Source organism: Strix aluco, chromosome 1, assembly GCF_031877795.1.
Source record: "Strix aluco isolate bStrAlu1 chromosome 1, bStrAlu1.hap1, whole genome shotgun sequence".
Taxonomy (NCBI): Eukaryota; Metazoa; Chordata; class Aves; order Strigiformes; family Strigidae; genus Strix; species Strix aluco.
Window position 1 is genome coordinate 106,106,853 of NC_133931.1, and position 27,749 is coordinate 106,134,601.

General features: G+C 40.4%; 1 protein-coding gene across 3 annotated transcripts in view; it reads left to right on the forward strand.

Moving 5' to 3' along the window:
• ADCY1 (adenylate cyclase 1) overlaps nucleotides 1-27,749 on the forward strand; it is a 187,963-nt gene that overhangs the window by 56,674 nt on the left and 103,540 nt on the right. For all 3 annotated transcript variants that reach the window (XR_012623927.1, XM_074830272.1, XM_074830264.1), the window contains exon 3: nucleotides 15,014-15,132. Coding sequence is in view for 2 of the 3 variants with exons in the window: in XM_074830272.1 (XP_074686373.1) it covers nucleotides 15,014-15,132 (119 nt within the window). In the remaining variant the exon portion in view is untranslated. The remainder of the gene's footprint in view (nucleotides 1-15,013; nucleotides 15,133-27,749) is intronic.

Consider the following 27,749-nt stretch of genomic DNA (forward strand, 5'->3'; position numbering starts at 1 on the left):
CAGCACAGGCTGATGTGAAAAGTACCTATTGTTTTTATATGAGGAAAGATGAAAAAATGTTTGACTTCATGCAAACCTCCAAAGCCCCCAAAAACAGCTTAGATAGCTTCACTGGTTTTTAATTGCATAAGTACATGCAAATATGTTTGCAAAATAAAGACCATCTTTCAAGCAACTTGTTTAGATCTTTCCTTCCCTCCTAAATATTACTTTTGTACTTGCTCACAATTAGAACACGATGGTGGGAAAACAACTGGAGAATAGCAAAGTCACCAGAATGGGGGATTGGCAATTTTAAAAACTATTTGGGAATTCACATTTTGTTTGTCAAACCATTGGGACTGGAGAAATTTATATCTTTCATTAAATAGTTGTGTACTTCAATACAATTCATGAAGTTTAAGTTTATTGCTGACTCTAGCACAAGAAGCTGAAGGAAGCACTAAAAACTACAGGGAGTTAGAAAGCACTGGGGTGAGACAGCCAGCACTGTGGCTAGCTTCAGGGCCAGAAGCATGGCACTCCAGGTAGTCTAATTAGTTTTGCTGAGAGGTAGGATTGTTCCCTTTGCTAGTACTGCAATAATGCTAGTTCTGGAGACTAGCACCTCGGTGTTGCTGTGCAGCGCTTCCATACGTGTTCACTAGATCATTTGAAGCTAGTGATGAATTGTGCATACAAAGGTCCGTGTGTATATGTGTAAGGATTCCAAGTGTCTGCTGCATTTTAGGGCAATATCCTTAACATTGTGATAGTAACTGGGACATCACTGAATCAGAGACTTGTTTAATAACTATTCGTGGAAGATGTAACAGTGTCAGCAAAAGATACCACGACTCTCAGTGCAGAATACTTTGAACTGCATCTTGGGTTCAAATTCCCTGCCGGGTTCAGTTTCCCCTTCAAAACAATTTAATCTAGATGTTACACATTTTGGATAGATGCACTATCTCCTGTACCTTTGGGTAAAAGGATGACACCCACAGCAACCCTCCAGTGGTTTTGTCCGTTATGTTTAATTTCAAGCATTTATAAAAAAAGGGAAGCATAGAACATTGTATTTGAATAAAGCAAACCATGTTGGACTTTCATTCTGGTAATGGATAACAGGTTGCTGGGGTTTTTTTCTTCCAATTCAGCAACCAAACTGAAAAATTAGTTATTTGCACAGCCTCAGGCAGAAGTAATTTCCAGGGTGCCTGACAGCTTGCTTATCAATGCATAATCAGGTTCTCCTCATGTTTCCCATACTTTTTATTCTCAGAGTTTTGCATCTTTTTTCATTGCAGTGCAGAAGAAAATATGAAATTTATGATTTAAACACGGGCCCTGTTTCCATAATCATTCATACTGACTCTGCACAACAGCAAATCGCCCTGCAGCAAAAATTTTATCTGGATCACGCGTGGGCACAAAAACATGTTCTTGTCAAATTATCTAGTGTGCAACAGGGAGGTGATCCTCCTTTTACACAAATTGCAGGGTGAGAGATGATACCTGATCCTCTGCAAAAGCTAGCCAGTGCAATCTTTGAAAAATGTAGATGGACTAACTAATTTTAGCTGACAGGTGAACCTGTACCACATAAGCACTGTGTTCTATGTTACAAGGAGGCTTAAAATTGAATTTATTGTATCATTGAAGCACAACTTTACACAGGGAAGTCCACCTTCAAAAATTTATGTTCTCTTTTCTAGGATCAGGGAAAACAGAAAATAAGGAGTGTTAAAATTTTAGGCTCTCAGTTTGAACTGCTGGGCTTCATGCCCACTTGTGAAGGTAAGCTAGCAACACCTCTTAGTCAAGGGAGCAGCAGCAGCAGAGATGGGAACTTGTCCTGCTCCCTGCTTTGTTTGTCACCTTTGGCTGCTTAGATCCTTACACAGAGCTGAGATGAACTGTTGGCTGTCTTTATCCTGCTGCGTGGCACCCTGGTCCGTCTTCCACCTTTCTCTGGTAAAAGGAGTTGCAGAGGCACATTTCTCTCTCTGACACAGTAATAACTACCCAGAAGCTTTCCACTGTCTAGCATCTGTTAGTCCTCAGTCCTGCAATAGTCATGCATGTGTCTATCCTCCATACAGCAAATAATAAATCTGAGGGCTACTCAGGTTAAATGCAAACCTTCAGGTAGAAGGCTTCAGCTTTGACCTGAAGCCATTAGGAACTGCTGGTTACCCCTTGCAAGGCAGGGTATAGCAAACAAACAAATATGATTTTACAGCTCTATTGCACCTCTTTTTAAGCAGAATAAACATCTCATCTGAATTCGGTTAGAGCCAGAAGCTGTGTTGTTTGGCATACCATTGAAATTCCTCTTGCCTAACTCTGGCCAAGTAAAAGTGAGGCTTGTAATCTAACCTTTTAACCTGTAGGCAGTAATCCTTAGTAGTAATAGACACATACAAGGGTAGTTCATCCTTTCTGTCCTGAATACCTTGCTCAAGATGAGGTGAGTTTCTTCCCTGGGAGTGATTACAGGGGGACACCTAAGCTTAGGGCTACACAGCTGTATGATAAGAGAGAGAGGTTCCTTGTAATTGGACTTCAAATGTCAGTGACACACAAGAAAAAACATACAGTTGTAAATCATACAAAGTACATATATTTTAATTGCACTGTAATTGTATTACTCTACCACATGCCTTTAATTTGCAAAATGTAACATAATGGTATTATAGAAAAATCTATAAAAGCCTTTAAAAAGTCACATTTACAACAGCAGGCCAGATCAGTACTATAGCAATTTGGTTTAACTTTATTTCACCCCCTGAAAGCTTCCTGATGTTCATAGTATGTCAGTTAAATCAGTTATCAGCCATTTCATTTTTTGACACAAGGTGTGAACTGTGGAAACTGAATAGGGCATATGAACTTTGCTTTTTAGTATAAGTCTATGTAGTCACTTATACTCAATCTAACAGGGGGATGCCTTGGACTCCTGCTTGTTGCAGTTTGGTTTTTCTCATAGTTGTATGTATGACATAAAGTCATGTCACCTGTGTTAAGCTCTTATATATTGTAATGGATGCTGGCTTCCATTGAGTAAAGTAGACAAACATAAATAGATAAGTTAAAAAATAGTAGATGTATCATTCTAAAACCTGTTGATACTTCAGCTGTTAGGGGTTTTGAAATAAATTGTTTTGTTTAGCCTAGAGAAGAAAAGGCTTCAGGGAGACCTTACAGCAGCTTTCCAGTACTTAAAGGGGGCCTACAGGAGAGATAGGGAGGGACTCTTTATCAGGGAGTGTAGTGATAGGGCAAGGGGTAATGATTTTAAACTGAAAGAGGGTAGATTTAGATTAGATATTGGGAATAAATTCTTTACTGTGAGGGTGGTGAGACACTGGCACAGGCTGCCCAGAGAAGTTATGGCTGTCCCCTCCCTGGCCATGTTCAAGGCCAAGTTGGACAGGGCTTTGAGCAACCTGGTCTAGTGGAAGGTGTCCCTGCCCATGGCAGGGGGGTTGGAACTAGATGATCTTTAAAGTCCCCTCCAACCCAAACCATTCTGTGATTCTATGATTCTAAATATTAGGAAATTTCTAATATGTTCTGCTTCAAATATGCCGGTGTTATCTTACTCTGTGAATTTTTTAGCTTATTTTTCATACATGCTCTGTGTATTTTCCATTAGAGAGAATGGAGGAAAAGGGACAAATAAGAGCACACAAACCTGTCATTAGATGATTAAAAATACACTACCATACAGTTTTCAGTGAATAACATGGATGACGTAAAGTGGATGACAGTTGCTAAGGCAAATTATCATAGGTATAGTGCATCAGATCCTTAAGTGAAATATTAAGACAAATACTTCAAAAGTACTTTCTTATGGCTGATTTCTAAATTTAAAGCAATATCCCTGACAGCAGTGCTGTGTGGACACTCATGCAATACTTTTATGTATTTTAGTAGGATGCCACAGTATAAAGTAATGCAACCTGAGGAGTGATTCCTGATCTTCTTCCCTCAGCAGCAGGAACTTATAGGGAGCTTTGAAATGTCATCAGGAAAGTTCTCTTACATGTATTTTTATTGTTGTCCACAGAATTGTTTTCAATTCTAGAAGTGTCTTAACTATAGCAAAAAGCTAACTAAAGGTTTAACACAAGCTTGACACAACTTTTCCTGTGCCACTCTTCAAACGCAGGACGGTTCCACCACAGACCAGCAGCTCTGCCACATAGGTGCTTCACATTACAGCTGCTGCCCTAGCCACATGTGCAGTTTGCCAAATGGTTCCTGAGTTGTTATGTTACTGCTTAAACATGGATTATCTCCATGAACAGGATAGCTGGGCACTTTGCTTTCATTGTTTTCACACACGTGCTCTCATAGATGTTTTGCCTGTCCCTTTTGGTCAACCTTCTCTGAAGGAAAAGACCTAGACCGCATCACATTAACGGGAAAAAAAAATACATTGTAAGGTACTTTTTTTTTCCAGGATTGCTGTTTTAGAGTGAACTTCTGTGTGTCATATAATTTAAATTCTTTCCAGGGTTTCTGTTTCCCATTACCTCTTCGATATAAACTGATTTCATTTGGAATTTAGCTTCCCTTTAGGCATATTTGATTAGGATTTTCCCAGTCTGACAAGGTAATAATGAACTAAATCTGAGTCACACTTGTTATTTTAAGTGACTGAATACACTTTTTGCTTCGTTAGCATGTTTGTGGTTGGTCCTTATTTTTCCTCTTTGGAAGGCAATGAGATTTACTGCTGATGGGTTAGGCTCACTTCCCTGCTCTGTGAAGACAAAATGAGGACAAGTAGCAAAAGACAAAGGCTTCTAGGTTTTTCTAATCTAGATTAGAAAAATTCTAGATTTTTCAAAGGAAAGTATTCTTATTCTCTGGAGATTTTGGCATCTATTCCATTTTATTGTTTTGCGCTGTGATTTGCTTTCATACTGCTATACTAAAGGCATCTGTGGTTTTTGAAATGCTAACTGCTTACCACTTAATTTGTTTTACTTAGGTTCTAAAATTATTGCTTTTGACTTCAGATTCCTGGTTTGTTAAAAATCCTTAGTCTGCTTACACCCACTACTGAGCTCCATTTCTATTACTAGCAATCAAAGTTTATCTTTACTGAAGAGTTCTTGCTTGTTCTGCCAGCAGCAAAAATCTGTAATAAGAAAAGGCATGTACTGAGTGGCTACTGCAGCTCAAATGTATGCTGTATCAGACAATAGCAATGTTGAGATGCATCAGTACTAGTGCAGCAGTGTGCCCTTAATGTTCCTCCCATTCTTCTCCTGTTCTGGACCCTCAGCTGCAGAGTGTGTCTGCTCCAGCAGTGAGGAAAGAGGACTGGAGCCGTCTGTGGCCTTTCTCCCCCCGCTCCCCTACGCTGACCCCATTTTTCAGCAAAGTGCCAGAGCAGACCATGGCAGGTTTGCCACATATCTCTGTGGAGTTGGTGGAGATATCTGGGGTTTGGAGAAGGAGTGTGGTGAGGGAGGATGTCATATCTCATGGGGCAGAGGAAAAGCAGAGTGCCATGGTCCCAGTACCATCTTGAGCTGTAACATGTAGCATGTTCTTTGAGAAAAATCCTGCTAGCTGGCAACTGGAGGATTAGTGAGGGCAAAAGAGGGGTATGCATCTACCTTGCTTAAGGTTGAGCTCTATGACTTTCACTTCCTGAGGAATACATATGTGCCTAGCCCAAGTATTTGATGTTACATTGGTGGAACAAACCAGACATGGCTGTGGACTGGAAAGAGGTGAACCTGTAACTGTAGAGGAAACTTAGTACAGCAGGGGTAAGCCAGTGAAGTTCTGTCTGCTCTTCCATTTACCCTGGAAGGGGGTAGCATCAGTGAAGCTTGTGATGCAATCTTCCTAGCATCTTCAGAAGAAACAAAGAGAGAGATATACGACAGTAATGTTCATGGTTGAACACATCTCTCTGTGCAGCACTTCAGTCACTTTCAAACCTGAGCTCGCATATCTCAACTGCAGGTCTGCCTAGGAACTGCAGTAGCTCTTCTGTGTTCCCTCTGATCACAACATTGGCAGATGATTGGTACTCTCTCTGATCCTTTTTAAGGCTTCTCTTTATTTGAATCAGAAAAGGTTTTTTATAAAGAAATTAAATTTTTGGAATTGTGCTTTAAGTGTGTCTTTTTGTTTTTAACATACATACTCAACACATATGCTTACTGTCAGTGCTATGAGGGGATCATTTCACTGAAAGGTGCAACGTGGCCCTCCTGACTCTGCAAGAGAGTGGGCAATATGTTTTCTTTTCACATAGGAAGATTTAGAATGGTATGTCCAGTGGCTAGTCTGTGCCAAAAAAAGTTTCATTGTCATTAATATACCCTCAAGAACCCACTTATTAAAATCCTACTGATAGAAACAAGGACATTTATTAAACTAATATTTAATAAATAAATAAGAAAAGCTTTGAAAACTCCCATTTGACTTACTTTTTGTTTTCCTAGCAGATGTTTTTAAGTATACTGTATTACACTCTTCCCATACCCACTAAAATTCTCTAAGTGTTTCCATAGTTGGTAGCATGTCTTTGCTGACCCATACATCTTTTGAACAGAACAGTGACCAAGACCAAAATAAGTAGTTTGTGTTGAGACTATATGCTTTACCTCCTAACTCCAGTTCCTCAAAAGAAGATCTCTGAGTTGGAGTATATTTGAAATGTGTGTTTTGAGGATATAATTCCATAATTGCTGATCAGTTTGTCACTGGTGGTTGCACCTAGGGAAATTTTCAGACCTCTGTTTTACTTCCCCATGCTCATTGGGGAAGTGACAAAGTTTTGTCACTGCTTTGTTTTTGCCTTGCCTTGCCTTGTTTTCCTCCATCTGTTTTTGCCTTCACCGAGCAGAAGATACAGTGTGGTGTTCCACACCTAATTTGAAGGGGCCACTTTGAAGAGATAATCACTGCTGGAGTCGAGAAATACCTGTCCCTAGCAATGTACTGCAGAAATGCTATTCCTTCTTCCCTGCCAAACATAAGGAGGGTTCCAAGTTACCTGCTCTAGAGAATGGTCTGATTATATCTGTATGACTACTTGCCTTCACTATAGTGAGGCAAATAAAGATGCCTGAATTATAAAGGCACCATTTGATTGTGTGAATTTAGCTTCTTCTTGCTCAAGTTTGCTTCTAGTAGGAAGATTTCCATTAGCTGAAATGAGTACCATCTTTTTCCTGTCACATTTTCTGTGATGGTTTTGTTGATACATTGAATTTTGCCAGTTAGGTTTCAGAGAGAGTGAATACTAAGGGTATGGGGTGAAAGTAAAAAGATTAATGCTAGGCTGATGCTGCAGTCATTTATTCATTGCCAGTTTGTATTTGGTGTCATTGCTGTTAGCTTGCCTTCCTGAAGATTAATCCTTACTGATATATTTCTAGAGCATTCTGATTTAATAGATATGAGGGCATCCAGGAAAACAGGCTATTCTTTTTATACTTCTAGTTTCCTTGTTTATCCTCATAGCCTTTCTCTGTTCTTGTTCCTGTTTGAACAAGATTTATGGAGCTGATCCTACTAGTTAAGTATACCTGGTTAAGTTATCCTACTAGCAATCTTCCAGTCCATTCTGGAATCACACTTGCTTTTTTAGGGTAGCGTCACGTAAACACTCCATAGTTATTCAGTGATCAGTGGGTATCTGGGGCTTTTTGACATGCAGAAGTTTCCAACTCATCTTACCTCGTGTGTTTTTGTGGTTGGTACCTAAAAGTCACAACGTACTGCTGAGTTTTTTTCATACTTATCATTCCATTTCTTGTATGCTGTCCTGTGAACTTTGCACCTTTGAGCAGTTTTATGGTCTCTTTATGTCCAGTCTCCAGCCCAATGCTTCTGCAGTCCATGCTGCCCATTGCTCTCTCTGTTTTAGCCAAGACTTCACCCTCCCCTAATTCTTTCACAAAGTCTTACCTTTTCCATTGTAACTAATAATGTTCCATGTGGAACTTATCAGTGCTTCATTAAACACTATGCCAATGATATATTCTACCTTTCCTTTATTTAAAGAAAAATAACCAGTTAATCATAGAAAGATGTCAGATTGGTCTGGCGCAGGTCTACTCATCCTGAATCCATCTTGCAGTTCATACATAGTATATCGATCATCTGCCGTAACTGTATGTTGTTAGCCATCCTCTTACTACTCAAAATCTGTGTATTAGATGGCAGCTTTATGGATGATCTTTTCTGATTATGATTGTAATAATGACTTATGGATAAATGTAGTTTTTCAGGAAATGTCAGGAACGTTCTGAAACATTGCCACCTTGTGGCTTTTAAAAAATCACCATCTTTAACGGTGCTTTTTCTTGTACTTCGTTGGAAGAAAGGACATAGCATAGTTTAATTTAAAATAATTCACTAATGAAATCTCCTGTCTTTGTTTTCCAGCTTACAGGAACTATAAATAAATCCTAGTAGTTTTACACAAAGTTGTTCTTCCATGGATTGCACTAGGCTTCTTTTATCTCTCATTTTTTTGTTTTTCTTACAGGGAATTAAAATGGCTGTGCAGTGTAATATAGGGATGACAGAGACCATAAACTCACTAAGTAGTAGCTTTTAAAATTATGCAAGAGTGAACTTATCAAGGTATAATTAGGTAGCAGGTGGTAATATTTAGGATGTATTTTGAGGTCCCTGCTGACTAAGTAGAAGCTGAATCTCAAAATTATATAGATAAGTAGACTTTGAAACAGTCTTATTAATATTTTATATGCATGTCTGATGCTTGTCTTCTCTGGGAAAAAAATGTTTTTTAAATATGGTGGCACTTTCCATTTAAGTATAGCAATAACAAAAGAAGATCTGTGGTAGACTGCAAAAATTGGTGGGTTAGATTTCATGTTTTGTATTGTAAAAAACCTTGTAGAGTAGATGATCAAAATGCTTATTTCTTTTGTGAGCTCCTTTTCCTATTTGTCATCATTGTTGGAGTGTTACTATAACAAACAAAAATATTCATATTTTATCAGCCAGAAAACAAAGGTGTCAAACCTGGTTTTGTTACATGCTTCTTTTTTCTTTCTTTCATTTAAAGTCCCTATGAAAATGCAAAAAGCAGTGGACCATGAACATGCAGTCTATCCTGAATTATGTGGTTCAGTGCCAGGAAGTGTGAGAAAGGACCAGGATCTGGAGTGCCATCCAGAGTTACTGCTTTCCCCAGCATGAGTTTGGGAACCTCTGAGTCTCATTTTGAGCAAGCTTCATGAGACAGAGCTGTCTGCCAAGGCAGGCGTCAGGCCCAGGCTCCCTAGAGGGTGCAGGCAGCACTGCCAGCAGGCTGGCTGTAAGCAGCAGTTCAGGAGGAACCCAACGAAGCTGACTAAAAGAGACTGAGTTGCAACTATTACAGTCCTGTCCTCATGGGATTGAAAGACATGCAAAGCAGTAAATTTTTCTGCACAGCCCTTCAGCAGGTCCAGAGTGCATCTTCATTCTCAAAATGAATTCCACTAGATGTGCATATACAGTAGCACGAGAAGACAAGGAGCAATGAGATTCAAAGAACCGGAGAAACATGAGGGCCGGCAGCTTTGAGGCAGTACTACAGTTCCTCTGGTTGCTTCTCTTCTGTATCTTAGAAAAAATGGCAACAACCATTTGCTCTGATAAAATAGTCTGCACTGACTATAAGTAACATTTCCAATTTTTTTCTATTTATCTCATATGATAATCTACAGGAATACAATTTAGCATGGAGAAGCACAGCAAGTACATCCAGTTTATGGGTAGAAAGTTGTGAGGGGTCATCCAACTGCACAGCAGGCAATGGGAAAGAAAGGGAGCATTAAGACATTTTTCTGCATTTCAGCCTTCTTTTCTGATGAAGGGAGAGTGGATTCATAAATGATTTACAACTTGCTGAAGGAATTTTAAAATGTATCACAGTCATTTCCCATACAGATGTCAAAATAAATCATTTTGTACAATAGGAATAGAATATGGTATTGGACTGGATAGTATTATTTGGGGAGCTGCATGAAATGATTATAAATCAAGGTGAAAATTTCAAAGGGACTTTGAGAAAGTCATAACTGTTTGGAAGAAGCAGTAAAATAAGAAAGACAATTATTTTCAAAATGGGAGGAGTCGGGCATCTTCATTTGGAGACAGGTGCAAGAAATGTATTAGGAACATGCACTGGGGACTCCCTTAAAAGCAGAGCTGGGGTGCGGGTGGGAGAAACTGTCCGGGCCAGGGACAGGGATGGGAGAGGGAATTGTGCTGAGAAGTCTCCAAATTGGGCAAAGCCGAAGAGAGCATTGGGGCAGAATAGAATGTGCAGACAATGGAAACTGTTGCTTAAACAGTCTCTGTTGTCTGCTTGCTTCTTTACACTTCCCCTCTCAGGAAAGAGACTACTGCTAGAGGGTGCTGAGCCTTGAGCTCTGCAGCTATTACAGAAACCACACTTGTGTGTGGTAAGGTGGCAGGATGGCTTCAGGCCTCCCCAGGACGCCACAGGCACCCTCCACTCCTGATTGTTGTGCTGTTGTCCCCCTTCATACACATTGGTCAAGAAGGGACCTCTGGAAATCATCCAGTCCAACCACCCCCTCAAAGCAGGACTGCCAGCAACACCAGGTCTGGTCAACTGTGGCTTTGTCTAGCCAAGTCTTGAATAACTGCAAGACTATTAAAGTTTTTCCCCAGGTCCAACCCAGACTGAGAATTGCAGTACAGGAGCTTGTACTTGCAATTAGGGTTGAGAATGTTCCAAACAACAAGTAGTAATATAGGGGTTTTCTGGCCATTAACAATGGGAAATTTTTTTTTTTGCCATTTCTCTGCCTTTGCATATTTTCCTTCTTTGTCATGTGTATAATGGTGCTAGTTGTTGAATAGTGCCAAGGTAACACTGAGCGATTCCTAATTGGCTTGGTATGAACATTTTGACTTGCCTTGGAGTCAAATGAATGTTTGTTCCTTCTCTTATTTCTAGCGATGCTTCATTGCTGTGGGAGAAAGAAATCTGGATGTTTTTCTAAATTGAGTCTCCTTTTCAAAATTAATTGAGCCTTCTTTAATAGTGCAGAAATCCCCATTAATGAGGATAAGACAGTAGCAGAGGCAGTCCAGTTTGGCATTCCAAATCCCAGGCTAGGACTGGCAATTTAAAATGCAAATTTAATGAAAAATGCTGTGAATGAAGGAGGTATAGGAACTTATCTCTCATTTTCTTTTCTTAGTGAGATTTGTGCAGGGAGTGCAAAATCATTGACAAACAATAACAATCTCTGAAAAGAATCTTTTTTTTCAGCATATGATTTCACTTCAGACCATGTTAATGCTGAGTGAAGATTTAGGCAGGAGAAGAAGAGAGTACAAATTCTCTTGGTCATAGGGCCAAGATGTAATTTTCTGAGTAGAAACCAGCTGTAATAAGCCTAAACAGCATTGTGGATCAGTGAGAAAGGTGAAGATGTGGAAACATTTTTCTCTCTACTAGGCCCTGTATTTTGGAATATGCCACATGTTAAGGCTACCTCAATACAACATGATGTCACCAGTAAGAAGGTCTGCAGCATGAGTGTTGTTTTATTCTAGTCAAAGTTGCTGCTAATTGATTAGTGCTCCCTGTCTTAGTCTTTCAATTTTTTTGTCACTACCCGTCCCCATCAGAGGCAACAACCACTGATGCATGAATGTCACCACAAATGTAACCGGCCTTGCTTCGGTGCTGTCACTTGTTCCATTCAATGCACTATGCAGCCATGCACATCTAGTTTTCCTTTTAGTCTGGTTTTCAGATTATTTTTATAATCAGATCATCCATACCGGAGCAAATGAAAAAAAACAGACAATGATGGTAGGACTTGCTGAATAGAGATCCAGGTGGAGCTCTTTCCCAAACATTCCAATGGCTGTATTTGGCATGCATGAATTCACTCTTGCAGCTCCAAACCTCTGAGTCCTTGAGCATTCCTTAGGCTGACATGAAGGGCGATACCGCTTCGCTTGACACATGAGGTTTCGCTCAAAATAAGAGACTTTTCTTATATTTTTTCTAGAGAGCTAGATTCTGTCTTTCATTTATTTTCAGTCCTTCAATACTTTCCACTGTGGAGTTGTTTCTTACATTTTCCAGACTGTCCTCCAGTGACAATTATTTACAGCCATGGTGCTGCTTCCCTTCTTGTCCTGAAAGGTCAGCAGTGGCTGCCTTTTGAGAAAGTCATAATTGAGTCTTTCCTCACTCAATGAGTCTGAGGCTGCTAACCCTCTTTGTAAAGACTACAATTCTTTCTCAGTAATGCATCTTTTTTTTTTTTTTCCCCGTCTCTAATGAAAAAAGCAAGCCACCACTTGATATTGGATTTTTATAAGCTCCCTTCAGGTCTTGTAATAGTCAAGCTAACGTGTATAGGAATCACCAGTTTTGCATCTGACATCTGCAGGTTTCAATGCTGTCAAGTGCTGCATCCTGCAGCTCTCCAATGCTGCCTTCACAGTAATGATTGTTATTACTTCCCTGGCTTCTGTGCTATTTGACGTGCACTGCAGAAATTATCTATGAGTTTTTTATTCACATCTTGTATTGTAATTGTATTTACAGGCTATAGAACTATTCAGTCAGCATTGGTCTCTGTAGGAGTCTGTCAGTATAATTTTTGTTTGGTTGTTTGTCTGTTTTAGTCTGACTTCCTAGGAAACAGAAGCTGAAACCCCACTCTTTCTCCATAGCTTTGGAATTCACTTATCCATTTCAGCAAAATGACAAAGATCTTGTTTAATTATGCTCACTTAAAGAGAAGCTACAGTGAACATTTGTCCTATGCCATTATAAAATTTGCATCCAGAATAATACTTACGGAATTCCAGCATCCTTTTCACCTTAAACACCAGAGAATTTAAACATCAGTCCAAACTTCTCTCTTGTGTGAATTCTCTATTGCCTGATAGATGGTCAGGTCATTTTACAACCTCAGTATATTTCAGTTAAAACAGTAAATCAACTGCAAGACACAAGTAGTGGGCAACAGAGCTTCATAAGATCCACTGTGGACAAAACTATTTGTTTTGAATTTTAACCCAAATTTTGGGTTACCAAATATAATTCTGCCGCAGAGATAGAAGCATACTTAATTAAATAAAAATTGTAGTAATTGTAGTAATTAACCGTTTTCTACCAAGATGTGAAACTGTTTGGTTAATCTGAAATGGATATATGCATAAACTGTGAACAAATATTTAATTCCATCATATTCTTGACATTATTATTATTATTATATTAGACATTATACATTTAGATTATTATATATATAAGAACAATAGGAAATAGACTTAGTTAATGATTCTTAGCCTCAAGTCCACATGAACTGCCACAAACATATGAAGACCTTTAGTCTAATGTAAGTACCAGGGCAGTTCCACAAAGTTTAACTTATTCCTTGGTGACATAAATATTCAATGTGTCTTTTTCCAGAAGGAACTGTAAAATTAGAAACCCTTTCAGTATTATTTGGTGGGTTTGGCTGGTGAGTGTGTGCATGTGAGCAACACAAAGCACTTGTCTGTGCACATACCCTCTTCTCAGTGTTAATTGCTGCTCCTTATTTATTTAATGTCATTTAAATAAAAGGAGAGTGTGTTTTGGCCAAGATCTATGCTTCTGTGATGTCTCGCAGCTGCCATTACAGTGGTTCTCCATCATTAGATAACAGAATCACAGAAGAGTTGAGGTAGGAGAGGAACTCTGGAGGCCATCTAGTCCAACCACCCTGGTTTCCAGGATGAACTGCTCCATCACTTTTCCAGGGCTCAAGGTGAAACTGACTGGCCTGTAGTTCCCTGGTCCTCCTTCTTGCCCTTCTTGAAGATAAAAGTAACATTTTCTTTCCTCCAGTCTTCAGACATTTCTTCCAGCCACCATATTTGATCAAAGATTAGAGAGGATGGCCTTCCAATGACATCTGCAAGCTCCCCCAGTGCTTGTGGGTGCATCCCATCAGGGCCCATATATGTATGTCCAGTTTGCTTGAGTATTCCCTGACCAGATCCTCTTCCACCAAGGGTACATCTTCCTTGCTCCAGCCTTCCCTCGTGTTCTCTGGAACCTGGGATTCCTGAATCAGATTGGATGTGGTTATGTGAATTCATTCAGACTGTTGCTATGGCTGAAGCTAGCAGGTCCGATGGATAAGCTTGGAACTGCATTTTAAATGACAGGTGTTTTCTGTGTGAAAACAAAAACTTAAGTAGATACCTAAGGTCACTTTAAAACACCTAACACCTGCTACAAGTTTTCGAGGTGGTGCCTGTGAATGGGCCAGAATATGTGGAAAAACTACCTAGGGCTTTATAGTCATTACTGACAAGATCCAAAAGGACCATTAGAGGTCCTTTTTGTGCATGTCAGTGACCCATGCTAAAAATCTCTCTGTGGATATAGCAAGAAGAGATGGGTTTAATCAGGGGCTTGTACTCATGCATTCCATTACTGAGCTAGCTGGAACACACATTGCCACCCTGGATAAGATGCCATTAAAACTATACATTTATTACTGTTTCGCTGATTCAGACAGTGGATAAATCTATCATCCACTCTCGCTGCTTAATAACCAGCTGTCATAGTCCTTGTAATGTAACACTTTCATTAGATTCAGAAATAGGACACACAAAAGGATAGCAAATGATCCTGGGAAGTCTTTCCCAGACAGATAAATGCTACTAACAATAAAGTAAGTTGTTATTATTAGTACTGTGATGTTAATGAAAATTATGGACAATTACCTGCTTTTGAAGTTGGCTCTTTCCTTTCTGTATAGTTTTTTTGATTTTTAAATTTTTTTTTAGTGCAGAAGACTTAAAAAAGACACCCACACAGTTTGCAGAAGTTTGAGAGAAATGGTTCGTATTATTTATGCAGCAGAAATTCTTAGGAAGCAGACTACAGCAGAAAAAGATCATCTAGTTTGCTCGTTTAAAACTTTTGAGTAATGGTCACACACTATATCACAAAATTGATGTTGTTTACGTTTTCTTTTAGGAACGTCTCTTGATGAGTCTTTTGCCCAGGAATGTTGCAATGGAAATGAAGGAAGATTTCCTGAAGCCTCCTGAAAGGATTTTCCACAAGATTTACATTCAAAGACATGACAATGTTAGGTAGGATTGATGTAGCCCATGAAATAATTTAAAGCAGAGAATATTCAGTAGAAATACAGTGACATGCAATTGCATGGAGAAAAAAAACCCAAACAGTACAGTGAAGATTTGTCATTTATGCAGAGGGGGAGAATGGGCACACTAGGGAGACTTAATCGTCTTCTCAGAAGATAATGGTGAATCAATAAATGGCTTAGACTAGTAGTGCTGGGAGGTAGACACCTTTTTTCAAACGAGTAGTCATTCTTTCTGTACTGTATTACATTTTGGGTGAATAGGAGTATTTATTTTGCATGGTAACTTTTACACATTTTTATTTTCCTGATAGTAAGATGGATTACTTTTAATGCAATAGATTTTCTGGGTAATAGCAGGGAAATACAGAAAGAAAGTGTGTTGTAAGCTTAAAAAAAATGTGCATTTGTCCCCATCATATGAGGATTCCTCCTCAGAGGTTATTGACTGAGGCTCAAGTCTACTTCTTGCTCTTGTTCAGTAAAAGACTGTTGTGCAAGTGCCCTCATTTATTCCAGTTGTTGTTAAATTGCATTCTCATTTGCTATTCTTCTCTGTCCCCCCAAACTTCTTAAAGGCCTTGTTTGAATGGTGCTGTTTTCCCATACTGCCTCTAGCTACTTTTTCTTCAAGTGCCTTGTTTCCAGACCAAAAACAATGTCAAAGAGGTTTACTTGGTGCCACTCTTGCACTAGCCAAGGTGCAGGTTTAGTAAGTGATGCTGCAGAACTGCCTTGATTTGCACCATGTACTCATGTGGCAAAGGAGTAAACTCCCTTAGCACCTCCTTCCCTCCCTCATCCACTGGTAAATTCCTTCTGGGGTTCAGTCTATCTCCCATTGAGCTAAGACTAATATTTGTGAGGACCACTTCCTAGTGACTAAACTGTTGCAACTAAAAGCATTTATGTCAGTAAGGGAATCAGAGATGGCTGTGATCAGAGTGTTTAGAAGACAAACACTGACAAATTAGATCAGTTTTACACTAGAATTCATTATTCATTAGCAGCTCACTTCTTGCTAATGGTTAAATCTTACATAATGTTGTTCTCATCACTATCTATACAAAACTCTTGGTCTTTAACAATCAATTTAAAGTTAGCTCCAAGTGACAGTACCCCAGAGCTGATGTTGCAAAGTTAGCATTGTTCATTACAGTCTTTGATGGCTCTCAATTGCCAAAGTCAGTCTTGAGAGCTCCTGAAGGAGAGAATTCAAGATCAAAGTGGACTGTCTTTCTCCTTTTCTGGTTTTCCTTGTTTACATCTCATGCTTTTATGCTGTTGCCTCCCACCAACACCATTTGTCTTGTTTTCTTTCTCTGGCCAATCTTTCATCACTGGATGATGTCCTGTCTATTTGCAGTCACTTGTGCTTACCTTGTATGCTGCCTGCAGGATTTTTGCTGCTTGGGGGCCTTCTACTATCATTGTTTGTCTCGTTGCTGATCACATTGCTTATATACTTATAAAAATTGTGTCTAGTTATGCCATCACAGTCCTGTGAAATACACGTGTATATATATACTGTTGGTTACACTTACATTCAGGTTCAAGGCAAGCCAATGACAGTTATAGCCTCATCAGTATATTTATACTGTGTATGGGTCACAGGTTTCTGCATTGGTTGCAGTGTGGGTAGTCTTAAACACCACTGTTTTGCAGCTGAACTGGTTGATTATGGTGTTTCTGAGTCCTCTCTTGTCTTGCGATCTGTTTTATTTTCTATATTAAATGGTGTTTCACATAACCACTAGGGCTGCTGTGGCTTACTCACTGCTTCAATGTGGAGTTCATAAAAGATTTTGAACCTGAGTATCCTGTCTGGAGAGGTGAATTAATTCTCTGACATTAAGAGAGTAGTTTTGGGCAAATGGAGGCAAAGTAAAATGGTCTCATTTTAATGTCAAAGGGAAGAGAACTGAAAACAGCAGACCTCCCCTCACCATCTGTACTATAAGAAACTGTATTACCTTTTGTTTCAGTAATGCAACTACCATACGAAAAAAAGAAGATAAGGGAGGAGGAATAGTGTCCCAGTAAATACCCAGCAAGCTGTTGCTAGCAGGTCCTGGTACACTGGGGTTTCACCCCAGGAGCTGTGTAAGTCTTCAGATCTGAACGATGCAGGGGATGCCCCTGCAGGTGTGACCCTGACACGAGTGTGGAGGGATGTGCTGCTAATGGTCAATGCCAATAATATGTGTGCTTTACCTTTTTAAGGAGATGAAAACAATTATTCTTCTTTTGATAGTGTCAGTTCATTGCTATACCAGAAGGACCTAAGAGATCACTCCCATATTCTCATGACTTGCCCTCATCACACCAAGCTTCTGTAAAGCACCACTATTAAAACAAACAAACAAAAAGCCCCTATATAGTTCTAAATTCCTAGAGTTTTTAACCCCAAAGATACACAGTGGAAAATAGAAAATGAGCTGCACTTTTACCTTTCCTATAGCAATGCTTTCTTTTTCTCCAGGCAAATATCTGGAAGTGTCAGAACACTGTCCTCCAGAAAGGATCAGCAGGAGGAAGTAGGCATGCAATTAGTAAACTCTGTGATTTTTCCACTCCTCACCTATTAAAAAAAAAACCAAAACCCAAACAAAAAACCCTCGCCAGTAACAAAAACCATCTGTTTCAGTCTTCTAAATAGCTGCCTGAAAAAAAGCACTAGATCTTGCATGTGAAAAATAAGACATTCATATAGTTACCTTCTTTACCTTCTCCCGGAAAAACACAGGGGTACACATTACAGTGGATATATATATAACCCTGTAAGAAGTGAATGACGGGCTGGGAAGAGATACTGGCATTTCAGATACACCATGCAACAGCCCTGGTTTATCAATTAGTTGGTAAATATTTTTCCAACTATCAAATAGTTGTTGAATGACTGCCTGCAACTGACTGCTCCTCCAGAAGGGCATGGAAACATGCCTCTCCATGTTGAGGGCAGAGCCCTCAGAGTTGTGTCATCCTTCGATGAGCTCTTCCCAGGTCTGTAGTAAAGAGAGGAATTCATTTTGCTCACAGACAACTTTTTTCACTGAGAAATCGCTTCCGACTTCCACCTTAGTGCCCAGGAGTTTATTTTTCTTTCTGCAATAGAAAGCATTAAACTCCTTCAACATCAATTGAAGATTTCTGTGTGGAGAGGGGGCCAGTTTAAAACTTACTTTACATTTCCATTTGAGACTGTTCTAAGGGCATCAATGAATATGGCCCATAAAAGAGCACTAAATAGATGGCTTCCTATGCAGAACAGCAGGATCTTGCAAGGGCCCTGGGAACTGTAGTGTTTTGTGGAGAAAAACCCTTTTCTCCTTCAAAATGCTCACATTTAGCAAACGAAAAATGCCTGCTAAGAAGGACATGTACAAGCTCTTCAAAGAGAAAGATCACTAGGCCCTTACTTTTGAAAGTAAGATAATGGTACAAGAAAAGGTTGTTATCCATTCCAACCCTCTGTATGTATTTGTGCCTGTGCAAAAAAGAACAAGAAATTTTTCCCAGGCAAGTTTTATTATCTCCTGTGTACACTGTGTAAAGAGTAGTGGTTAAAACAGAATATATTTATCTGTGGAACCTTCCCAAAGAAGATGTCAAAAGGAACTGTTACAAGTTGATGAAAATCAGTCCTTTGCCAACAAATTATTCACTCTACAGATACGCTGCTTCTTTTCCTATGTTTTGTGTGGAACACCTGAATATTACCCAATGATCTTGAAGAAGGTATTACTTTTTTTGTCACAGAGGAAGAAATGAGACTTTTTGTACATCTGCCACCTTGTAAAGTTTTTGAACAGAATTGCTGTACAGTAGGAAATGAGTTGATGTGTTTTAAATGGAAACAAACAAGTTAATGCAAACGCTATATGCAAAATAAGACATGCAAATACACATCCAATATATAGCATGAACCTAGTGAGGACACTAAATTCAAGCATCAGGAAGGTAAAATAGTCACAGCCAGTGTAATATCTGTGCCTCATGAGAAGGAAGTAGTCCATATACAGTTCAGGAGCCATTTCAACACCGTACAGGTGTTATCTTACTGGGGTGAGCCCAGCCAAGGTCACCATGAAGGATGTGAGGACCAGATGGCATGTGAGAGCAGCTCTTCTGTGATGCCTGCAAAAGGGGTGCCCAGGTGGAGGACCTCCTGAGCTGCGGGAGGTGGTGAGAAGGCTGCATAGCATCAAGGAGGCTGAGAAGGAGTTAGATAGCTGGTTTCAAGTGCAGTCTGAATGCACCCACAGCCAAACAGCCAAAAACTCCCCCACTGGAACACATGGAAGGGAGGTGGGGAGGCAATAACGCAGAAGAATGGGAGCTTGCAAAGGCAAGGACCTGCAGGAGGAAGAGACTTCCCCCGAAGCCTGAGGTTGTGCCCTTGCACAACCACTTCACTTCTCTACAGACTGAAGCGGAAAGACCCGTCACATCAGGAGAGACTCTGGAGCTAAGTAGGGCAGCCTGATCTGCTCCCCATATAACAACCATCAGAACTAAGAAAAGGCGACAGGTGATAGCAGTAGACGACTCTTCTGAGAAGGAGGCACCCATCTGCCAACCTGATGCACTCTCTAGAGAGGTGTGCTGCTTACTGGGGGCTCGTATCAGGGATAAGAGAGACCACTGAGCCTCGTACAGTCCGCTATTATCCAATGCTGTTGTTTCATGTGGGCACCAGTGATACAGCCAGGAGCAGTCTGAGGAGTATCAAGAAGGACTGCAGAGCCCTGGGAGTGGTGGTAGGGGACTCTGGAGTGCAGGTAGCTTTTTCATCAATCCTCCCAGACAAAGGGAAGGGGTATGAAAGGACCAGTTGAATCTGGCAAATCAACAACTGGTTACAGGACTGGTGCCACAGCCAGAGGTTTGGCTACTTAGACCATGAGACTCACTTTGAGAAACCTGGTCTACTGGGGGCTGATGGGGTCCATCTGTCAGAGAAGGTGAAGAGCATCTTTGGTCATAGGCTTGCCAAGCTGGTGAAGAGGGGTTTAAACTAAAGTTGCCAGGGAAGGGGCACCTCAATCCATCCCACTCTTACCAGTTTTATGCCAATGCCAGCAATAGATGCCCAAAGCCTGGAGAGGGAACACAGGGGAGCAGGAGAGCACCTGAAGAGCAGCACAAAGGAATTCCAGGCAGTAAGTCAGCTTCATCAGGGGCCCAACTTAAATACCTCTATGAAAATGCACGTAGCATGGGGGATAAACAAGAGGAGTTAGAGATGCATGCACGCCTGCAGGGCTGCTATCTTATTGGCATCACAGAGATGTGGTGGGATGGCTTCTATGACTGGAGTGTTGGAAAGGAAGGATACAGGCTCTTTAGCAAGGACAGGCAGGGAAGATAAGGAGGGCTTGTCACTCCATGTCAATGACCAGCTGGAGTACATGGAACTCCGCCTGGGGATGGATGAGGAGCCCACCGAGACCTTATGAGTCAGGATTAAAGGGAGGGCAGGGACAGGTGACGTTATAGTGGGGGTCTGCTACAGGCCACCCAACCAGGAAGACTGAGTGGATGAGGCCATCTGTAGACATATAGGAGCAGCCTAACGTTCACAAGCCCTGGTCCTCATGTGGGACTTCAGCCACCCCGATATCTGTTGGAGGGACAACACAGCAGGGCATAAGCAATCCAGGAGGTTCTCAGAATGCATTGATGATAACTCCCTTCTCCAAGTGATAGAGGAGCCAACAAGGAGAGGTGCTATGCTCGAGCTTGTTCTCACCAACAAGGAGGGGCTGGTGCAGAATGTGAAGCTCAAGGGCAGCCTTGGCTGCAGTGACTATGAAATGGTGGAGTTCAAGATCCTTAGGGCAGTGAAGATGGTGCACAGCAAGCTCTCTACCCTGGATTTCAGGAGAGCAGACTTTGGCCTCTTCAGGGGTCTGCTTGGTAGAGTACCATGGAATAAAGTCCTGGAGGGAAGAAGGGCCTAAGAGAGCTGGTTAATATTCAGGGATTACCTCCCTCAAGCTCAGAAGCAATGTCTCCCAGCAAAGAGGAAGTCAGGCAAAAACGCCAGAAGGCCTGCATGGATGAACAAGGAGCTCCTGGGCAAGCTCAAACACAAAATGAAAGCCTACAGAGGGTGTAAGCAAGGACGGTTAGCCTGGGAGGAATACAGAGAAACTGTCCAGGTAGCCAGGGATCAGGTTAGGAAGGCCAAAGCTCTGATAGAATTAAATCTGGCCAGGGATGTCAAGGGCAACAAAGAAAATATGTCAGTGATAAAAGGAAGATGAGGGAAAATGCGGGCCCTCTCCGTAAGGAAACGGGAGGCCTTGTTACCCAGGATGTGGAAAATGCTGAGGTACTCAATGACTTTTTGGCCTCAGTCTTCACTGGCAAGTGCTCCAGCCACAACGCCCAAGATGCAGAAGGCAAAGGTGGGAACTGAGACAATGAAGAACTGCCCACTGTAGGAGAAGATCAGGTTCAAGTACATCTAAGGAACATGAAGTTACACAAGTCCACGGGACCTGATGAGATGCGTCTGTGGGTCCCGAGGGAACTGGTGGATGAAGTGGATAAGCCACTATCCATTATATTGAGAAGTGGCAGTCTGATGAAGTTTCTACTGACTAGAAAAGGGGAAACATAACCCCCATTTTTAAAAAGGGAAAAAAGGAAGAGCCACGGAACTACAGGCCAGTCAGTCTCACCTCTGTGCCCAGCAAGATCATGGAGCGGATCCTCCTGAAAACTCTGCTAGGACACATGGAAAATAAGGAGGTGATTAGTGACAGCCAGCATGGCTTCACTAAGGGCAAATTGTGCCTGATGAGTTGGGTGGCCTTCTACAATGGAGTTACAGTGTTGGTGGATAAGGGAAGAGAAACTGTCATCATCTACCAGGACTTGTGCAAAACTTTTGGCACTTGGTCCCTTCCAACGCAAACTGTTCTATGATTGTATGCTCAGGAATATGGTTTGTAACATACAAGAGATAGCTCTTTCCTAAGATTAGGTTAAGTAATGTAGGATTAATATTTCCTTCTCTTATCCCTTGTCTGGCCCTACAGGGCTGAGGAATTTACAGATTACATATATATGTACAGTGGCTACTTTAAAAACATTCTAGTCCTGACTAAATCTCTCCATGCAGCTATAATTCAATTAAGTAATTTCAAGTTGTGTTTCAGCTCAAATATATGCCCTGTATGGAGCCCTCAACACATTTTGTGGTTTGTCTCTTTTGGAAATGGACTTTTCTCACTCCATTAGATACTAATGAAACTGTTTCAACACATGCATGAATAAGGATATGGCTGACTTGATGTGGTAACAGAAAACTTCTCACTCTGCTCCATAACTCAAATATTCAAGAGAGAAACAGAAAGTGCACATTGAACTGCTATCAATTTCTTGAGCCTCTGGTGCAGCAATTTCATTTAGCCTAATTTTTACAAGTATGAAATAGAACTGGCTGCTTTGTAAGAGATTATAATTTCAGGCAACACACTGCCTAATTCAAAGCTACCAATTAAAAGATCCCTCATGGACATTTAGAGGTTGTTGTGACCCAGTCTGAGGCTATTTATATGCAGATATTTCTGGTCTGTCCTATCTTCTAGAAAGCATCAGAACTCAAAAAATTTTTGAATTTATCTTACCCATTCCGATGTTTTAAAGAGCTGTGATTATGATTCCTATGAACAGGCTTTTGTATGTAGACTTTCTGAGCTCGTAAGACTTCACAGTGAACTAGTTTTCATGAATGATTATTTTGTAAAAACAACCTCCCCTTTGTTTTTAGTTTTAACAGCCCTCTTTTATTTTTTGAGTACTTTTTTCTTAATCATTGCAGTGAGTTATAGACAAAATTATTAATAATTTTCCCTTATTAATATTTTTCCCTTATCTTTAAGGAAAAAAAAATCCTACAGGTTCCTTTCTGAGGCAGCATGTGCCATTAAAACATCATTCTTATAAGTTGTACTCTAATTAAACAAATAACCCGACTGGAAATAAAAAAACAGGGCACAAAACCCCTCCTTATTTTGATCCTTTTTGTTTATAGAAGTGGCTTTATTGAAACCAGCAGGACTATTCAAGTGCACAGTGCACATGAATGAGCGCTGTTAAAAGTGAACATTTACCACCTACAAGCTCTTAAATCTCTTGTGTAACCTGGCAGGATTTCTCCTCCTGAATACCCTATAGAGTGACATAGGAAAGGTTTGCTCTGTCAATACTCACAGTTGGGAAGCAGATTAAATGTCTTAAACCAAGCCACAAGCTTTCCACTCTCAGTTTTAGTGGGTACAGCAGCTTCCCGCAGTGCTGCAGGACGACTAGAGAGTCACTGAGCAGGTGCTGGCTATGCCAGCCTGCAGGGATGACAGGGGAAAAAGCAGGAATACAGAAGGTCCTGGGGGGATGACTCAGGGCTTGTCAACACAGAAATACACCAGATAGATAGTCAAGGAGTATGAGATAATGATGTATGTAACTTGTATGCCTCTGCTGAACCAGCTCAACACCTTGTTTGTGACAGAGATGAGAGAAATGGCTGTTTATAATGCTTTCTTTCTTGAAGGTGCTCACTGCAGTGTTGCTTTGCATTTATTCAGTATTTTTATACTAGAAGCAGTTAGAAATAGCTGTTTGTGTATCAAATCAAATAATCCAGGTAGCTTTAAAAAAAGCGCTTAGGAAACCTCCATTAAAAATTAGAATCATGGAATCATAAAATGGTTTGGGTTGGAAAGAACCGTGAAAGATCATCTAGTCCAATTTCCCTGTCATGGTCAGGGACATCTTTAACTAGATAAGGTTGCTCAAAACCCTGACCAGCCTGACCTTGAGTACTTCCAGGGATGGGGCATTCACAGCTTCTCTGAGAAACCTGTTCCACCCTCATAGTAAAGAATTTCTTCCTTGTATCTAATCTAAATCTACCCTCTTTCAGTTTAAAACCATTGCTCCTTGTCCTTTCACTACAGACCCTGCTAAAAAGTGTCTCTCCATGTTTCTTATAACCCCCCTTTATATATTGAAAGGCCACAATAAGATCTTCCCAGAGCCTTCTCTTAAGACTGAACAACTCTAACTCTTTCAGCCTTTCTTCATAAGGGGGTTGCTCCAGCCCCTTGACCGTTTTCATGACCATCATCTGGACCTGCCCTAGCAGGTCCATGTCCTTCTTGGGCTGGGGACTGCAGAGCTGGATGCAGTACTCCAGGTGGGATTTCATGAGAGTGGAGTAGAGAGGGAGAATCACCTCCCTTGACTTGCTGGCCATGCTTCTTTTTATGCATCCTGAGATAGAATTGGCTTTCTGGGCTGCAAGCACACAGTGCCGACTCATGTCCAATATTTCATCCACCAGTACCCCTAAATCCTCCTCCACAGGGCTGCTCAATCCATTCATCCCTCAGTCTATATCCATCTTTGTGTTGCCGCAACCCATGTGCAGGACCTTATGCTTGGCCTTGTTGAACTTCAAGTTGGTCACATGGGCCCACTCCTCAAGCCTGTCAAGGTCCCTCTGTGTGGCATCCCTTTCCTGTAGTGTTTCAACTGCACCACTCAGCTTGGTGTCGTCTGCAAACTTGCTGAGGGTGCACTCACTCCCTCTATGTCATTAATAAATTAGGAGGGAAACAAATAGTCAAAACACTGCTCTTCAATGCTTACAAATCTGTATTTACACATTAAGGTACAGGTGTCTATCATATATGCTTTGTTGCAGTAGTCTGTGGGGCATACAGTCTTATACTAAATTATGTGGATATTAGAGTTTAGGCATGTTGTCTGTGCATGGAGTGTCTAGCAGGAGCTGTTCATGGGTAATTGTAGATGCAATTATTGTACACTGTAATTGGAGGAACTGGTTTTTCAAACTTTTTCGAAAAAGTTACCTTTTCAGAAAGGTGTTTCATTAAGAAAGGATGAACTATTCTAAGATCAGAAGGAAAGATGCAGTGCATAACATTTGTAACAGGAAATGTTCTGTAGCAAATTAAACTCCTTTGAAGAAATTTATTTGCAAATTTGGGGATTTTTGCAGTTGCAAATACCTTCCTGAGATTATGTATATTTCAAAATGCTTTGGACATAATTATTGTAAGATTATTTAGTATTATTAGTAACTAAACCAAGCCATTTATGTATAAAATATTATGAAAAAAATTGGGTAGCTCTCTGTCAAAAATAAGCTAATTTTCCTATTGAATATAGAAACTTGATTATGTAAGTGTAAGACAGTCTGTGTTTTCAGCGGAGAGTATATAAGCTACACTCTATCAATCAATGCATTTTAAAAAAAATGTTAAATCTACTACATTATTATACAAAAAACCCAAGTAGTTTTAAGCTTATTTTACTAAATGAGATTAAGACCAGTCAAAAGTTTCAGAAAATAGCTACGGAAAAGCTAGAGTCAGAACTGGACTTTAGCCTTGTCTTTGGTGCAGCTGCACCAACAAGTGGTTATTAGCTATGAGCAGAAGGTGTTACAGAAGTGATAAGGGTTTTAAGTTGTGGAAAGGGTAACAATAACTTGAGAGAGTGACAAAAGAGTGTCTTGCATCTCAAATAAAACGATCAGAAGGAAGGATTTCAAACTAGTCATCTTCTGCTGCTGTCTTGTGCTTTCGTAATACTCAGTGTATGTTCCTTTCATCTTTTGTAAGCAATCAGGCAGCATTGGGAGCAAGAAAACCTCTAACCCTGGACAACACTGCTCCAGCAACACAATGGCATCATGCAGACTTTAAAATCAAGAGCAGAGTAGAAGTTCTGACAAAGCTCTGCTTGGTAATTGATTATTTCCTCCCCTAGGATTTAATTAGAATATTGACATGCTGTTGCAATTTATAATGCTAATAACTTGTCTGTCTAAAAGTCAAAGTGATTTAAGTTTTTACCAGATTAGTCAAACTTCCTGATCCTGTGAACTTACTGGTAAAATCCTGGTATGACTGAAAACTACAGGACAAATGCTGAATATCTCAAAGATCATAGAATTACATTTTTTGGTATAGCACACAAGTAAAGAGAATGATAGCTCCTTGGGGTCCCTTAGCTCAGTTGTGAAATGGAGGAATAAGAGCACTGCTGAGCCTTTGGGCAATGGGGCACCACCAGGCTTAGCACTGTAGTAACTACTTAGCCTTGCTAAGCATCACATTTAAATCACTTGTCACAGAGAGTAGCACTTGAATCATGTGCAAACTATGCTGTTTAACAAACAAGTAACCTTTGTCCTTTGTTTTCACTTTCTTTCCACTTTCATTTCTCTTTTTCTTTAATAGTTGCAGTTTGAGATGGTTTTTTGTTTGGTTTTGTTGTTTGTTTTTTTTTTTTTTTTTTTTTCACCAGAGTGCCCCAATTGCATTGTTAAGATTTCTGTGAAATTAAAGCAGGGAGAGTCATGTCCCTGAATGGTCGTTAAGGCAAACAGTTGTTAATGGGTAGCTTCTCACTTCTCGTTTCCACATATGCTAATATATATTTTTTTTAACAATAAAATTACTTGGCAATCACTGTGAAGTGTCCCTTTGTATACCATACCATTGTGAGGACTCTTTCATGCATAACTAAGGTACCCCAGGTTTACTCTGGTTTAATCATCTTTGAGGATGTGAACCTCCATGGCAATTAGCGATTAAGTTACAGTGAACCAAGGCTACTTTGCTCTTGAATGAATGCATCTACAGGAGTGATTAATGTGCCTTTACACTGACGTCACTCCTGTAGTTGCTTTGTCTTAACTTTTCTAAATATATCAATGTTAGACATGGCCTACATTTAAGACCCTCGTTGGTTTTGTGTGAATAATATATCCAAATCAAAGGAAAGGGAATTTCAGTGTTAATTTGTGTTCTGCTGAGAAACAGGTGGGGAGTTGGACTTTGAAAATACTTGAATGCATTTGAAAATATGGTTTGGCCCTGGAAACACTTCAGGCATATCACTGGAATTCTGGCACTGTATATCTTATCATTTCTCTCTTTAGGACCCTTATGGTTTTCATGGCCATAGCAAGAATTATAATCTCTTTTCTGTTCTCACTCCCTTTGGCAGATTTTGCCACCTCCTGATAAAGGCCTTCTGTGTCCTTTATGTTCCAAAAACCTAAGCAGAACGTAGCAGGGGGAAAAAAGTTGATAGTATCAAATGGGTGATTTGACTCCATAGTCAAAACCCCACATCACAGACGAAGATGCTGCCCTAATTTGTTTTAGACATTGTGCAATAAAAGAGTAAGTGTTGGCACTGCCCTACAATACTTGTAGTTGAAGTAGCAAGTCAAGAGGTAACAGATGGACACAGACAGGTGAAGGAGTGCAAGAGAGAATATTGGTCAGCTCACTATCTGAAATAAACTGGCTAATGAGTTTCAATGCCATTTTTAGAATACCAGAGCTCCATGTGTGTGAGAGGGGGTCATCCTCCTCAGGACTGCCACCCCTGAGTGGCAACAGACTGTGGAAGCAGCAGGCTCACAGTCCCAGTTTCACTTTGGGTCTGCAAAGCCCCTACCCATCCACTGCCTGTTTCCTACTATCCCTGCTGAAAAATCATGTTTCGTCATTTGTATTTCAGCCTACTTTCAAAAGAAATGCAGCA